At 37.4% G+C, this 15,605-nt stretch overlaps 1 protein-coding gene across 2 annotated transcripts in view; it reads right to left on the bottom strand.

Moving 5' to 3' along the window:
• NELL1 (neural EGFL like 1) overlaps nt 1–15,605 on the bottom strand; it is a 545,320-nt gene that overhangs the window by 433,155 nt on the left and 96,560 nt on the right. For both annotated transcript variants that reach the window (XM_063289567.1, XM_063289568.1), the window contains exon 3: nt 14,000–14,150. In XM_063289567.1, the coding sequence (XP_063145637.1) occupies nt 14,000–14,150 (151 nt within the window). The remainder of the gene's footprint in view (nt 1–13,999; nt 14,151–15,605) is intronic.

Genomic DNA, 15,605 nt, shown 5'->3' on the forward strand with positions numbered 1-15,605 from the left:
ACAACATATATTTCTGAAAACATCACTCCTCCAAATCCCTATCCTTCATTAAAAAGTTATACAACTTGCAGACTATAAATTCAGTAGAAAGTCCCTGTCTTTGCTATGGCATTATTTTGAACAAGGATACACAGAGCAAATGCTCATCGAAATTGTACACAATTGTTTCCGATTTCTCCAGTACAGATATACCGTAAATACAATATGAGATATAATCTCTTACCCGTAACTTTTATAGTCTCTTCTTTGTTCGTTAGCTATCTTTTCTTCTTTCTCTGTATTTGTTATATTGTATTTCAATTATATATATATATTGAAATTGAATAAAGTTCTTATTAAAAAAAAAAGAAATTGTGCACAATTGTGCCAGTCAACATGCACAGTACGTTTCTGAGTAGGTCTGTATCTGCACTAATTTTATTTCATTTTGGCATAACTTATTTGTGAATTAAAACAATCAAATAATCCCATTTTATGTTTCTGTAGTTAATAAAAGGGGTTGACAACTTACTCTTTTTAAAGATTCTATGTATCTACTGATTTCATATTATTTTACTCAAACTGAATGTCACCCTACTTCTGCAAAAGAAAAAAAGCCTTTGCTATGTGAAATATGTAGAAATTGGCAAAGCTGCAATAAAAAAAGAAAATCAATTAAAGAAATGCAGTTGATAGCATTGGTGCAGACAGCACTAAACTTTCTTCCTGCAGGCAGATGTGATGTTTTTGTAGGCAGATGTGTTATACAATCATACTCCAGCTATTCAGAGTACAAGACAAGCTGTTGAATTTTTCCCAATAGTACTCTTCATAGTTTAAGCAATTCTGTATATAAATATTAATAAAGATTGTGACTTCTGCCCTGTAACACAAAGGTTAATGGGTACATTTTCTATCTTCCAGAATACTGTATAATCTAGAAACTGATTTGCATACACAGAAATCTTAACAAATTGCCAAGCATGCTACTTAGCACTAGTAATCTTTCAGGCTTCCTATTGGGGTCAAAAGTAATTTATGAAGACTATTTTTTCTCTTAATTAGTTTTTCATTTTTATTTCATTAGCTTATTACATGGAAAATCTGGCATTATAATCCACACAAGTCCTGATTCAATATGTTTTATTATTTATCCCTCTTACACATTCAGAAGAGAAAAGGAATTCATGCTGTAGAAACTTAGAACAGGAACAGAATAGAACTGCCCAGAGTCACTGGGAGTTGGACAGCATATAAATCAGTGCCTAGATTTGGTATATGATCAGGTAAAAATGGGGGGGGGGGGTTGGTAACAACACACAAACCCATTAAATTGATTTAAAGTGTTTTACCTACATTGAGTAAAAAGGACTTTCTGGTAAGTGGGTTTGGGTAACGAAGGAAAAGGTTTGAGAAGCACCAATATAAATAGTTGCTGTTTTTGTTGTTAGCATATTGTCCCCTGAGGACACAAAATTTCCAAATCTTGGATGTGGAAATGTCCACTCAAATTCACTAGTGAATTATTCTAATTCATTTCAGTGTAGCAACTTTTCTAAACTTGCTGTCCTCTAGAAGTACTAGATAACAATTTCCAACATTCCCATCCAGCACAGCCGAGAGCACTGGATTCCAACATATCTGGAAAATGCAGATTGGGAAAACATTTCCTGCAATATTTGCATAATTCACCAGTACCTTTTATCAAAACCGCTCCCATCTAGTGGAAAATATACACCCAAACTACACATTAAGTAGGAGACTGGTGAGTTGATCCTGGGCTTTTTAAATTGAAAACAGCAGCAGCAAGTTCAGCCCTTTGAGAAGTGGTACTCCAGTCACTGTGTTCCACCAAATTGTCTATGTAAATGTGCAGTGGATTGGTAGATGATGCCAACAAGCACTGACCCCACCAGGATCACCTAGGGAATTTAATTCTGGGGTAAGTAATTCACTGAAGCCCTCCAAAGCAGTTCAGTATATTAAAAAGTGTGGGGAATGCCAAAATGATATGGCATTCAGGAGAACATTATCACATAAATGCTACACTTGCATACTGTACTTATGTCATGATACCAGACACAAGTATATAAGTCACAGCCTTTGCAAGATGCTTGTCATCCACATGTCATCATTTGCCTCTTACTTGTCCCCCAACAGGTGCCCACCACATTCTTACAGAACAAGACCCCAACTTTAATTGCATCAAATATATCAATGCTAGCCAAGAGAATTCAGAGCTAACGTAAGGTTATGAAAGACATGGCAGCATATCCAGGGCTCTAATATATATTTTTTATAAATAAAGCAAGTCAAATGCGAACAACTGAGCATGTGAATTAAAAGATCTCTGCCCTGATGCTTGGGGAAATTAGATCACTGGTTGTAACTTGCCTCTCACCATGAAATAGATTTTTTTTTTTTATTGTTGCCATTCGCAAACCACATATAACAAGAAAAAATGGGAAAGAACTTTTAATCAGATAAAATTAATGGTGTTACTATATTATGTCTTATAAAGTACATCCATCAAATGACAATACAGACTGTAACTGTAATAACTAAATAAGCTGCATAAAATGTATACTGAATACAGCTGAGCTGCATTCCTCTTGATAAACTGTGTGTTGAATTCATAAACAGCCTCTTAACAAGTAATTTGAGTACTGTATGCTGCTGCTTCTTTATAAATGCTTTAAGTTGTCTTGCAACTTTTATCTTTTTATCTAGCCATGTGTAAATTTTAAAAGCACTGTAAATACTAAGATGGTGAAGAAACTGGGTGTGCCTGTGTTTTCATTTAGAAAACTGTGTCACAAGCATTAGAATTCTAGCTGTGGTTTAGAACTGCCCCCAATTCCACATACTTAAATTTGTGCCTGGCACAAAAGTATCCTGCATCTCTTTCTAACCACGCTCACTGAATCTGATGGAAGAAAATTGGTTTTCAGATTCTAATGGCTAGAATATGGTGTCCTTAATTAGTTGAGAGGCAGCCAAGAGGGGACATGAACATCTTATCTTTCACTACTGTATATAATCATCTGTCCAACAACCTGCAGACTTCCCAGCTTCTCATTATTCCATGAAATCATAAGGGGAGGCTCACGAAGGAGCAACTCTGATAGATCGTCTTCAGATGGGAAGCAAGTGGACATCCAATAAGGCTTCAAAAGGATGGAAAGATGAGTAACAAACAAAAGCGACACTAGTGCCCTCTTTGTTGTTCAATAGTTAAGTAAGCTTTAAAAAAATCTAGAGAAGTTCAAAATAAATCCTCAACCATCCTGAGAATAAAATAGGAACACAGAAGCCCCTCTCAAAGAGAACTCACCAAGCCAGTTTTTATTTATTTGTTTGTCTGTTTGTTTGTTTATTTGATTTTTATCACTGCCCATCTCCCCACCTCACAGGAGGGACTCTGGGCAGTTTTAGCACAGCATTGGTTTAAACAGAGAACAGTCTTGCTCAAAGAACCACAAAAATGGCCTATTAATGTACTGTTCTTTATCAAATTCAATGAGTTTTATAATCTGTATGGTTATTCAAACAGTAGCTGCTATTATCTGTATATTACAGATGTTGGGTGTGCTGATATAGATATCATATTCCTCAGAATGCAGAGTATTCAACATTACAGGTAGTCCTCAACTTACAATCATTCATTTAGTGACAGTTTGAAGTTACAATGGTGATGAAAACAGTGACTTATGACCGGTCCTTACACTTATGGCCGCTGCAGAGCCCCCATGGTTACATGATCAAAATTCAGGCACATGGCAACCAGCATGTATTTACAACAGTTGCAGTGTCCTGGGGTCACATGATCACCAGCTGTGACCTTCCCAGCCGGCTTCCGATAAGCAAAATCAATGGGAAACCATGTGATTCACTTAACAACCACCACAAAGAAGTTGTAAAATCAGATGCAGTCACATGATGCCTTCCTTAATGACTGTACTGCTTAATGATGATTTTTTTTTAATTTAATTTTTATCCCACCTGTATTATTTTTATAAATAACTCAAGGCGACAACATACCTAATACCCCTTCCTCCTCCTCTTTTTCCCACAACAACAACCCTGTGAGGTGAGTTGGGCTGAGAGAGAGTGACTGGCCCAAGGTCACCCAGCTAGCTCTCATGCCTAAGATGGGACTAGAACTCACAGTCTCCTGGTTTCTAGCCCAGCACCTTAACCACTAGACAAAACTGGCTTTTTCCGATCCCTATTGTGATTGTAACTCGAGGACTACCTGTATGCAGATCAGCAACAGTTTTCTCTTAACTTTATTTTTATTTATATACTAAACTTATAATTAGTTTAAAACTATAAATGTATCATATTTAAATATAATTTAAAGAATAAGCTAATACATGAATATACTCACATAGAGAACAAAAATGGAATTAGACAAAATAAAATATTGGTATCTGTATAAATCAATCTAATACACAGTCATTTATATACAGCATAGGGGAAGAATTGTTTATATTTACCATGTACATTTTGTATGAAGTTTACAGTAAAACAACACATATATAAAATAAATAACAAAGTAGAATACAGTATATTACATACCTAAAAGCTATAGAACAAAGCAGTTTGGTGCAGTGGTTAAGGCAACAGGCTAGAAACCAGAAGACCATCAGTTCTAGTCCCACCTTAGGCACGAAGCCAGCTGGGGTTCTTTGGGCCAGTCACTTTCTCTCAGCCCTAGGAAGGAGGCAATGGCAAACCACTTCTGAAATCCTGCCAAGAAAACTGCAGATGCTGGTCCAGGCAGTTGCCAGGAGTCAATGCTCACTCAAAAGCAACACACATATAAATAAATATAAATATAAATATTTTTATTTATCAAACTTGTCACCACCTATCTCCTCCAACCGGAGGAGATTTATAAATATATAAATTTATATATTTAAATATAAATATTTTGTTGTTTATTCATTCAGTCGCTTCCGACTCTACGTGACTTCATGGACCAGCCCACGCCAGAGATTCCTGTCAGTCGTCGCCACTCCCAGCTCCCCCAGGGATGGGTCCGTCACCTCTAGAATATCATCTATCCATCTTGCCCTTGGTCAGCCCCTCTTCCTTTTGCCTTCCACTCTCCCTAGCATCAGCATCTTCTCCAGGGTGTCCTGTCTTCTCATTATGTGGCCAAAGTATTTCAGTTTTGCCTTTAATATCATTCCCTCAAGTGAGCAGTCTGGCTTTATTTCCTGGAGGATGGACTGGTTGGATCTTCTTGCAGTCCAAGGCACTCTCAGAATTTTCCTTCAACACCACAGTTCCAAAGCATCGATCTTCCTTCTCTCAGCCTTCCTTATGGTCCAGCTCTCACAGCCATATGTTACTACTGGGAATACCATTGCTTTAACTATGCAGACCTTTGTTGTCAGTGTGATGTCTCTGCTCTTAACTATTTTATCGAGATTTGTCATTGCTCTTCTCCCAAGGATTAAGCGTCTTCTAATTTCCTGACTGCAGTCAGCATCTGCAGTAATCTTTGCACCTAGAGATACAAAGTCTTTCACTGCCCCTACGTTTTCTCCCTCTATTTGCCAGTTATCAATCAAGTTGGTTGCCATAATCTTGGTTTTTTTCAGGTTTAGCTGCAAGCCAGCTTTTGCACTTTCTTCTTTCACCTTCATCAAAGAGTTCCTCTTTGCTTTCAGCCATCAAAGCGGTATCATCTGCATATCTGAGATTGTTAATGTTTCTTCCAGAGATTTTAACTCCAGCCTTGGATTCCTCAAGCCCAGCACGTCGCATGATGTGTTCTGCATACAAGTTGAACAGGTAGGGTGAGAGTATACAGCCCTGCCGTACTCCTTTCCCAATCTTAAACCAGTCCGTTGTTCCGTGGTCTGTTCTTACTGTTGCTACTTGGTCGTTATACAGATTCTTCAGGAGGCATACAAGATGACTTGGTATCCCCATACCACTAAGAACTTGCCACAATTTGTTATGGTCCACACAGTCAAAGGCTTTAGAATAGTCAATAAAACAGAAATAGATCTTTTTCTGAAACTCCCTGGCTTTTTCCATTATCCAGCGGATATTGGCAATTTGTTCTCTAGTTCCTCTGCCTTTTCTAAACCCAGCTTGTACATCTGGCAATTCTCGCTCCATGAACTGCTGAAGTCTACCTTGCAGGATCTTGAGCATTACCTTACTGGCATGTGAAATGAGTGCCACTGTTCGATAGTTTGAACATTCTTTAGTGTTTCCCTTTTTGGTATGGGGATATAAGTTGATTTTTTCCAATCTGATGGCCATTCTTGTGTTTTCCAAATTTGCTGGCATATAGCATGCATTACCTTGACAGCATCATCTTGCAAGATTTTGAACAGTTCAGCTGGGATGCCGTCATCTCCTGCTGCCTTCTTATTAGCAATGCTTCTTAAGGCCCACTCAACCTCACGCTTCAGGATGTCTGGCTCTAGCTCACTGACCACACCGTCAAAGCTATCCCCGATATTGTTATCCTTCCTATACAGGTCTTCTGTATATTCTTGCCACCTTTTCTTGATCTCTTCTTCTTCTGTTAGGTCCTTGCCATCTTTGTTTTTGATCATACCCATTGTGGTAGTTTAAAAATGCTTTAATTATGATACAAATAAATGTTAAATTACATTTTAAGGCCATATTTTCCTGTATCAATCTGAGTTTTAAACATATTCTGTTTCAGACCTTTCTTGGAGTGCTACCATCATCCATGGAAACCTAATTGTGGAATTCCTATCCTAGGGAACTTACCTGAAAACCAGTGGCATCATTATGATTGGACTAATTGGCACACAGATGCTCTATAGCCTAGGGATCCCAGATGCAGACTTAGACCCTTACAATAAGTATAGTTTTCTTAAAAAAAAAAAAAAAACTTTGGGGGAGAAGGACAGATATGATCCTTGCTGTGGAGGGAAGCTTCAGACAGCCATGCCTGCCATCTTAATTCCCCAGAGTATCTTTTCTTCTTAAGACTTTGCACTCAAGAGAGAGAGATGGTGGCCATGGCAGTCTGGAATTCCCTCCAAATCCTTTAAAACAACAAGAATAAATTTGAAGTAATGATGATCAAGGCTGCCCTACCATGTAGGCAAAGATGAAGCAAAGGGAACAAATGGACTTCTAAAAAGAAAAATTAAAAATATTTTTTTTCTTTTCTCCACCCCCAGTGTGCTAACCAGCTGGTAGGTAGGAAGGGAACAAATAGATCTTCATTTCACAATTTTCCAAATTTTTCACAGAGCTTGTCAGGCATTCTAACTGAATGTGTCCAATCCATTTGGAAAACACTCAGATGCTGAAAAAGGCATCTGTTTGTTCCCTTTCCATGTGCTACACAGTAGGTAAAGGGAGGGGGAAACAAATACAAGTTCTGTTCATTTTTGCTAAAATAAAGGAAAAGAAATCCACTGGTGTGCCCCTACCTCTGCTTACCAATTATGCACAAGAACAAAACAAATAGTCCTTATTATGGATTTGTAGTGCGGAGAATCAGGGGTGGCAGTGTTGGTTCTTACTGGACATCTGGTGCAGGTTCCCATGCAACCTGACATCAGATAAGAACATTTTTAGTCTCCCAATCATATACAGTAATGGTCTACATTTTAAAATATTTTGAGGAGCATTTAAAGTTAAGTTTTATTAACAAATTATTATTTTACATTGAAAGCAACCCTGGGATAAATATTATGAAGGGCATTCTAACATGTGAGTCTATATATGGGGTTCTATCTTACATTTCCCCAGAGAAAGACCGCAGATTCAAGATGCCCTCATTCGTCAGCCAACTTTCAACTCTTTAATCCTTCTGTCAGTTAAACTATACGTTCTGATCTATCGTCTCTGTTCGTTCTTATTAGGCATTGAGATGTTAACTGCTATGACTATTCCATTTCATTCACCTCCAAATGGACCTTGAGTTTATTTGGCACTTCTAGCAGGAGAGTGTAGCTATTGTATTCCCTTAATCAAAGAACAGTATCCTCCTTCTGTCTGGGATGGTTGTCTCCTGTCACGGAGCATAAATCTTTGGAGGGATGCTCACTGAGTGTGCTGATGGTGGTGAGGAGGATTACCAGATTATATTAGCAAGCAATAGCAATTTCAATCTCATAGGAAGAAGAGAGGTGATTTTGCTGTGACATCTGAATCCCAATGATCTTTAAGATTCTTTTTGCTGGTTATGTAAGCGTCTGCTTCCTCTCTCGCCATCATCAGCTTCCCCATCTTGATTAGGCCTTCCCTTGTCTGCTGCTGTAGAAAGAATCACACAACACCTAACTACCCATTTGGCATAGTATCTCCCTTCCTTCCCCATGCTTCCCACACATACTACATAACCTCTCACGGAGCAATTGATTCAAGAATGACCAAAGTTTAGTATTTCATTTGGTTCAGTTAATCTAATCTTCCTGGACAATGTGCCTAACAAAAAAGAAAGTTAATTAGACTACAATGGCACCACAGTTCACATTAAGCCTTGGACCTTTTTGTCTGGAAATATTTATAAAGCAGTAAGGAGAGTATGACAATCAATCAGCAATTACTGGAACCCTTCATACCTTCCTTTCTCAATCTGGTAAACTCTAGTTTTGCTGGACCAAATTCCAGTCACGGGCTTCTAGGGGGGATAGAAAAAGACAAGATGGTGGCCACAGCTGCCATCCTAACTTTTTTTAATCCCTCCCCCTGTGGATGTTCTACTTCCAAGCAACATGACCACTGGATGTCTAGAAATGAGTCTGTAATCCAGCCCATCTGGGGAGCACCAGGTTGGGAAAGACTGATATAAACTATTTAAATAAATGCTTCATTAAATGCCTTATTATACTGCTTTTGAAATACTTATTTAACCTTTGAAAAAGTTTTCTCCCATTCCCCCCCTCCACAATTCACACCTTATTCCTATGAAGCAGCTATGGTTTATGCCTCGATTTACACCAGTTATTTATGCCTTGTTAATGCTGCTGTGACATCATACCATATTATAGAAATTATTTTTTCTATTGAAAGAAGAAAGGGATAACTGCTATATTAACCTGCACAGTTCCAAGCAGAAATAACCTCAATTTCCAATAGCGTTTTTTTTTTTAAGTGAAAGTGAACAGCATACCTGGGTGGCAGATCCCTACTACATTTCATCAGCAAGAATCACCTATTTCAAATGGCACAACAATAAATCAACAAGAGTAGCTTTCCCCTGAATTGCCAGGACAAAGCAAAATAAATAAATCTCAGAACTGAGAAATACTGAGATATTATTTCACTAAGGTTCAAAATGTAGTTGCACCACTCTTGTTGAAAGTCAATTAAATTTTCCATCTCAGCTACTAAAAAATAACAAATAAAAAAAAATCAAGATTAACAAGGTCATTTTGCACACTTTTCTCCAGCATATTCTTTCTACTCTGGTTATTTTGTAAAGCAAAAAAGATAGTAATAATAATAATAAAATGAGGGAAGGAAAACAACTCAAATATACTACAAAAATCTATACAGTAGGCAATCAAAAACAGAACTACAACAATGATGACTCAGGTTCAGCAAAAAGAGGCCCTTTAAGCTAACAATCTTTTGGAATGACAATGTGTATACTTTGGCTCTATAACCATGCATCACATCAGTTCACCCGAAAAGCTAGAGGCTAGCAGTATGATCTGAATTATGATACGGTGGCTTTACTATATCCTGCTGCAAGCACCACTGATGCAGTCAGTGCTGACCTGACCTGTACATTCAAGCTGATCACAAAAACTTTTATCTTGTTGCACTTGCCTCCTAAAAACACACAAATCAGAAAACTCTACATTCATCTACCATCAAGATTCAGAACTGGCAGCAATGTCTATTTACAAACTTTGAGTCAACAGAAGTACTGCGAGATAGGCCTGGATTAAAAGAAAAAAGGCAGCAACAGGAAAAGCTGAAGCAGAAATATGTGCAATGATATATTCATCAACTCACAGTTATGGTAGCTCTGAGGAAGAGAATACTCTCCTTAGACAAACCATCTGAGACCTCCAGAAGGGTCACCAAATTAATTAAGAAATTTGATGCTTAATAGTGCAATAACTCAGTTAATTTTACTTACAGTTTTATATTTTTAATATATTCCTTTAGTGTTTAAGCTTTAGTTCACATGTAACATTGTTTTTTGCTTGTTTGGGGTCAATAAAATTAAAAATTAAAACTGACCTTGTAGCTGTAATAATTTAGCCTGGTTAATAACCTGGTAAGCCATGGTTAGGTTAAACATCATTTTTTTAAAATAACCCACAGTTGGGTGGGTTCATGCAACATGCTAGGCCACAGATCATATTTTCACAAATTACAGAGGGCAGCATTCATACAACATTCTGAACCAAGCCAAACCATATTAACTCTCAGGGCAATATTTATGAAACCAATCATTGTAATATATGCAGTACAAAACCCATCTGAATAATGATTTCTGGAAGGTTGTCTAATGCTATATATTCACTTATACATTTACTTATTTATTTTTATCCCACCTTTATTATTTTTATAAATAACTCAAGGTGGCGAACATACTCAATACTCCTTCCTCCTCCTATTTTCCCCACAACAGCAACCCTGTGAGGTGAGTTGGGCTGAGAGAGAGTGACTGGCCCAAGGTCACCCAGCCGGCTTTCATGCCTAAGTCTCCTGGTTTCTAGCCTAATGCCTTAACCACTAGATCAAACTGGCTTAACCACTAGACCAAACTGGCTTTGGTCTAGTGGTTAAGGCATTAGGCTAGATTATTATTATTTAGATTATATGTCTATAAATGTATATTCACTTATACATTCATAGACATCTACATATTACAGTTGCATGGACTTTCTCTGAATGCTCCTTTTTGACACAAATACAAACAAAAAGCTTCATTGAAGTGCCTCCACAAAGCAATGCCATCATCAGTGGAGGAGAAAGGCCAATCACTTCATCTGGCAAAGCAACTTTGGGTAAAGCGGTTGTTCATGAGACATTTGTGATACAGAGCAATGCACTGTAGCAAGACACTTTGGACTGAGGTGACGTATCACACCTCTGCAACATAAAGCACCTTGCCAAGGTGGATTACCCTTGATCCACATACCCATTTCACATATACACATTAGGCCTTTGCAACCATCCAGTAAGGCATTTTGCTCTTCAACCCCACAGAGCATCTGAAGCCATTCAAAGCCTTGCCTTAAGTGCTTCAGTGTCCTCCCAATGTCTTCTGGACATCTGCACTTGGATCACACCATACAAGCCCGTTTTAAATCCCTTGCTGCTTTTTAAACCATGTTTTTGATTCAGCAACTGATTCAGATCTGCAATGGTCACCTAGTTGCATGCTCATGGAACAACTATATGGGCTAACTATTGGGTTAGCTGTTTTTCAAGATGATTTCCATGTGTTTAGTATGGGTTTAACCACAATGTATTATCATTCCTTTGGTAAATATTTGAAGCATCACAGTTAAACTCCACTGCATACAATGAGTGAGAAGATGTTTAGATACTGTAGATAGGCCAAAATGAATTTGGATTTCATTGGCTTAAATCAAATGATAGACAGGGAAACAACTAAAATACAGATTTAAAAAAGCACAAGGAGAAAAATATGGGATACATATAATTCTATACAAGCAAAGACTTTCATTTGCACAATGAAACTTATTCTGATTCTGTTCTGCTGATGATCTCCCAAATTCATCCCAAAATATCCTTCAGTCCCTCATAACATTACAGAAGTAGGAATGCAATGTCTACTATACCAGCACATAACATTATATTCAGCCCTTCATATGAATGAAGATCTTGATATGATCTTCGCATATCAAGAAATGCATAAGATACTTATTCCATCAAAATACTACACAAACATCAAATCACGAAAACATCATGGTGGACAGAAGATTTTATAAACAAACCTTTATTTTATGAATAAAAAAATAAATCTCTGCATTAAACAAAGTAAAATTGTAACCACTTATGACTTTACAACACTGGGAAATTTAAATTTAACATGGTATCTTTTGTCTCAATGACAGTGTGCACAACATATTGTTTTAGACTATTTCATTAAAAACAAAAGGACAGATTCAAAATTATTTGCCATCTTGAGTTTAAATATAAAAGATGTACCAGAATATGCCCTGTAATGTATTATTGTGAAAAGTATGATTCCTGATTGGCAACAAAACCTTCTGTGTTTAATGTTTTTTTTTTTTCTTCTTCTTCTTCTTTTTTTACAGCCACCAACTTGAGAAAGCTCTACTTATCTACCAGCTGTCGCTTCTGGAAATTCAGGAAAGGAGTTAGACTTGCAGCAGGTTTCCATATACATTTTTACACTGTTTTGGAGAATGTATGAGTATCTAGGCTCACCGAACCCTACTTTTCAACATTTTTACCATTGTCCATGTGAGCCAAGTAGATCTGGAATCCAAGGCTATCTGAAGGAATGGATATATTTCTTACCCATTTTTTAGTTTCTTTTTTGCCAAACATTCGTTTTAATTCAAGGAACCATCCTTCCTGTGAATTTTCACACAATCTAAATAGGTGGAGTGCAGAAATAGTTTTCCTGTCTCAGCAGTAGTGTAATAACAACTTGTCTAAATCTCATTGTTTCAATGGAATTTATTACTAAAAATGTATTTAGAATCCTTGCTTCATACAACCTGAGGATATCAAATTAATTAGTCTGTACAGACACAGTGAAATAAAACCATATCCTCAGATGATAAAAACTGCTAATTGGAAGGATCAAGGGCTCAAATAAGGAATCTTTATTTCCAGCTCATTCATCTATCTGATACTTGGTTTTCTTTACAACATGTTTCTTTTTTTTTCCCTGATGCTCTCCAGAAGTATCGAGATATCCCAGCAGCAGCAAAAATAATCTGTTGATAGTCTGCTCTTAATTACATTTCATTTAAAGTTTAATGCATATTGACAGAACAATGATGACAGGAGTATCATTTCTTTTCTGAGAGCATAAAAATACTTTTAAAATATATAATTATATTTAGATTAAGCAAGCTGTCATACAAAAGTCACTCAAGGTACATTTGATAATGATCTAATTATTAGGTTTTAGGAATCCGAGATATAAAATGAACAGGAGCAAGAAATAGAGAACTGGTCAATCTTTATAAATTTAATATCCAGGAGGTCAACCACAAAGCATGTTTGATGATACAAGGGTTGTAACATCTGCCTAAAGCTGTCAAAATAAGTAGAAATACTTTTATTATGAGTTGGGGGGGCTGTCACTATACCATCCCAAAGGAGAAGAACCTTTTGGTATTGCTTTTATGCTTTTTGGTACCACCAGCATAAATGAGTTTAAACATAAGATACCTATGTCATACAGGTCTCTGAAAGGTACCATGTTCCTAGTGATTCTCGGGCAAATAAAAAAATATGTTCTCTTTATAGTAAGGGATATCACCTACTTCTGAAAGAACACTACATCAATTAGAAGTCCCTCCATTAGTTTAACAGGCAAATTGAGGCTTCCATGTTTTCCCTAGGCTGCAACACTGGTTAAATAAGCGAATCTGATCTGTTCCTCTTCTGAAGTTGTTCTTGTTAACAATGTGCTTTAAATGTCTGTTGAAGTTTTGTTTTTATGGTTATGATTTAGCATTTATGGATTATCCACATGTTTTTTTCTTGAGATAAACTGCCTTGAGTTAAATATTTCTGAAAAGCAGATAATAAATTATAGAATGAACATAATAAATAAAAATGGCAGATCAGTAAAACAAAAAGCAGGCTTATAGTCTTAGTGTATTTCTCTGCTTGGCAGAGTGCCATGCAGAGATAACAAATGCATTTGAAGGCATTACATTCCTGCTTCTTTGTTTAACAAGAGAAAACAAAGATCCAGGAATCTATTACAACAGAAATTTCATTTTTTGTGATTATTTAATTTAACATTTAGAACAATGTCACCATGAAGCATATTGCTGACATCAGTTATTTACAGATGTTTCCCCTTTACCTGTGCTCCAACTCTCGTATGGACAGAATAACTCCAGATGTTGATGCCTGCTGCTGTAGGGTGGTCATAAATGTGAATTCACTTTTGTTCCGGAAGAGCTGAATTAACTTCTCATTTGTGTGGGAGGCTGCATGGATTTCTCTATCTACAGCTAAAAAAGAATGATAAGAATTGTGAGCAGGGGGGAAGAAAGAGACATAGCACTAAACTTTTCACACTGGAAAATGTTCAGACCGGTTCATATTTTGGTTTCCCATGGAAATATTTTTCATTCTGGGAAACCTGCCCCTTCCATGCTAGTGCTGTACTCATGCAATGTGAAAACAGAAAACATCCTCTTTATTAGTTTACCCCATTTGTCACCCTGACAAGTTCACAATCAGGCATCTACTGATTTTCTGACAGAGTTTCTGACAGGGAATGATGAACTATTCAAGTCTGCCATGAGCAGATTACGTTCCTGATTCATGAGGTGTGCTGAAACAAGATAATAGGCTCCCAAATTTAGAGGGCCTGGCTAATCCTTGAGTCACTGGCAAAGCTGAAATTTCAATGTTACTACCGCCCCATTTTTCTCCTTCCATATTGAAGCCAGAGAAATTGCTCCAGTGCTGGTGCACTGGCAGAGATCCATTATTACTAGCAACACTTTCTCTGCATACTTGCCTCCCTCTCCTGTCCATGGATTTGTTTTAATACATCTTCATATATGATGTAGCTAAAGGAGTGACGATCATTTTGGGGACTTCTCTGTTTACACAAGTCACATATTGCTTTCATGCAGTATTTATTAGTCTCAACTTGATGTTTGGAGATGCACACCATTTCCTACCTAAGAAATGTGAGAAGAATTCAAGACCCCACTCCCTTTTGCTGATATTTTGCCTCCCCAAACACTGTTTCAAGCATGCTGTTCTCCCCAAACACTGCTTTCCCCAATATTGCCTTCCCCTTGAGCAAGGTAAAAGGTTAAAGAGTACAAAACAGAATGGGTCCAATGCAGAAGAGGATGCCAAAGATTAAAATATGACAGGAAACCCAACTGTTTAGATAAAAGATTCCCTTCAGATTTAATCAGAGACCTTGTAAAACAAAAGGTTGCTCTTTCACACAACTTCAGCCCATTCAGGTAAACATTCTTCCCCAGCCAAACAGATCTCCATAATCAAATAACAAAAGATTCCTTCCAGGGTGAACATTCCATGCTAGTAGACAAAGCCACAGCCCAGCAGGGAGCCTGACCACAGAGCGCCTCCTCTCTGAACCCCGGTAAACTGCACTTTCCTAGAATTCCTAGAGAGCGCCCCCTGCCAAGAAACCAGCTAAGTGCACCCTCTCAGAAGTTCCTAGAGGGTGGGAACATCTTTGCATAACAACAGCCAAGCTTTCCTATATAAAATAGTTTGTGGGGAGAATACAAATGTGGCTATCTCCAACCAGCAGACTCTGTACAAGCTCTTGGAAAATAAAATTATCTCTGTTCAAGCAATTGCCTAAGAACTTGCATTTCCAGCTCGGAATGGACCTGGTAAGATTTCCTTCCAACAGAAACAAAAAAAAAATACTCACATTCAACTTTCAGTCACATTCCCTTTAGCCCCTTTTG

This window comes from Candoia aspera, chromosome 1, assembly GCF_035149785.1.
Source record: "Candoia aspera isolate rCanAsp1 chromosome 1, rCanAsp1.hap2, whole genome shotgun sequence".
Taxonomy (NCBI): domain Eukaryota; kingdom Metazoa; phylum Chordata; class Lepidosauria; order Squamata; family Boidae; genus Candoia; species Candoia aspera.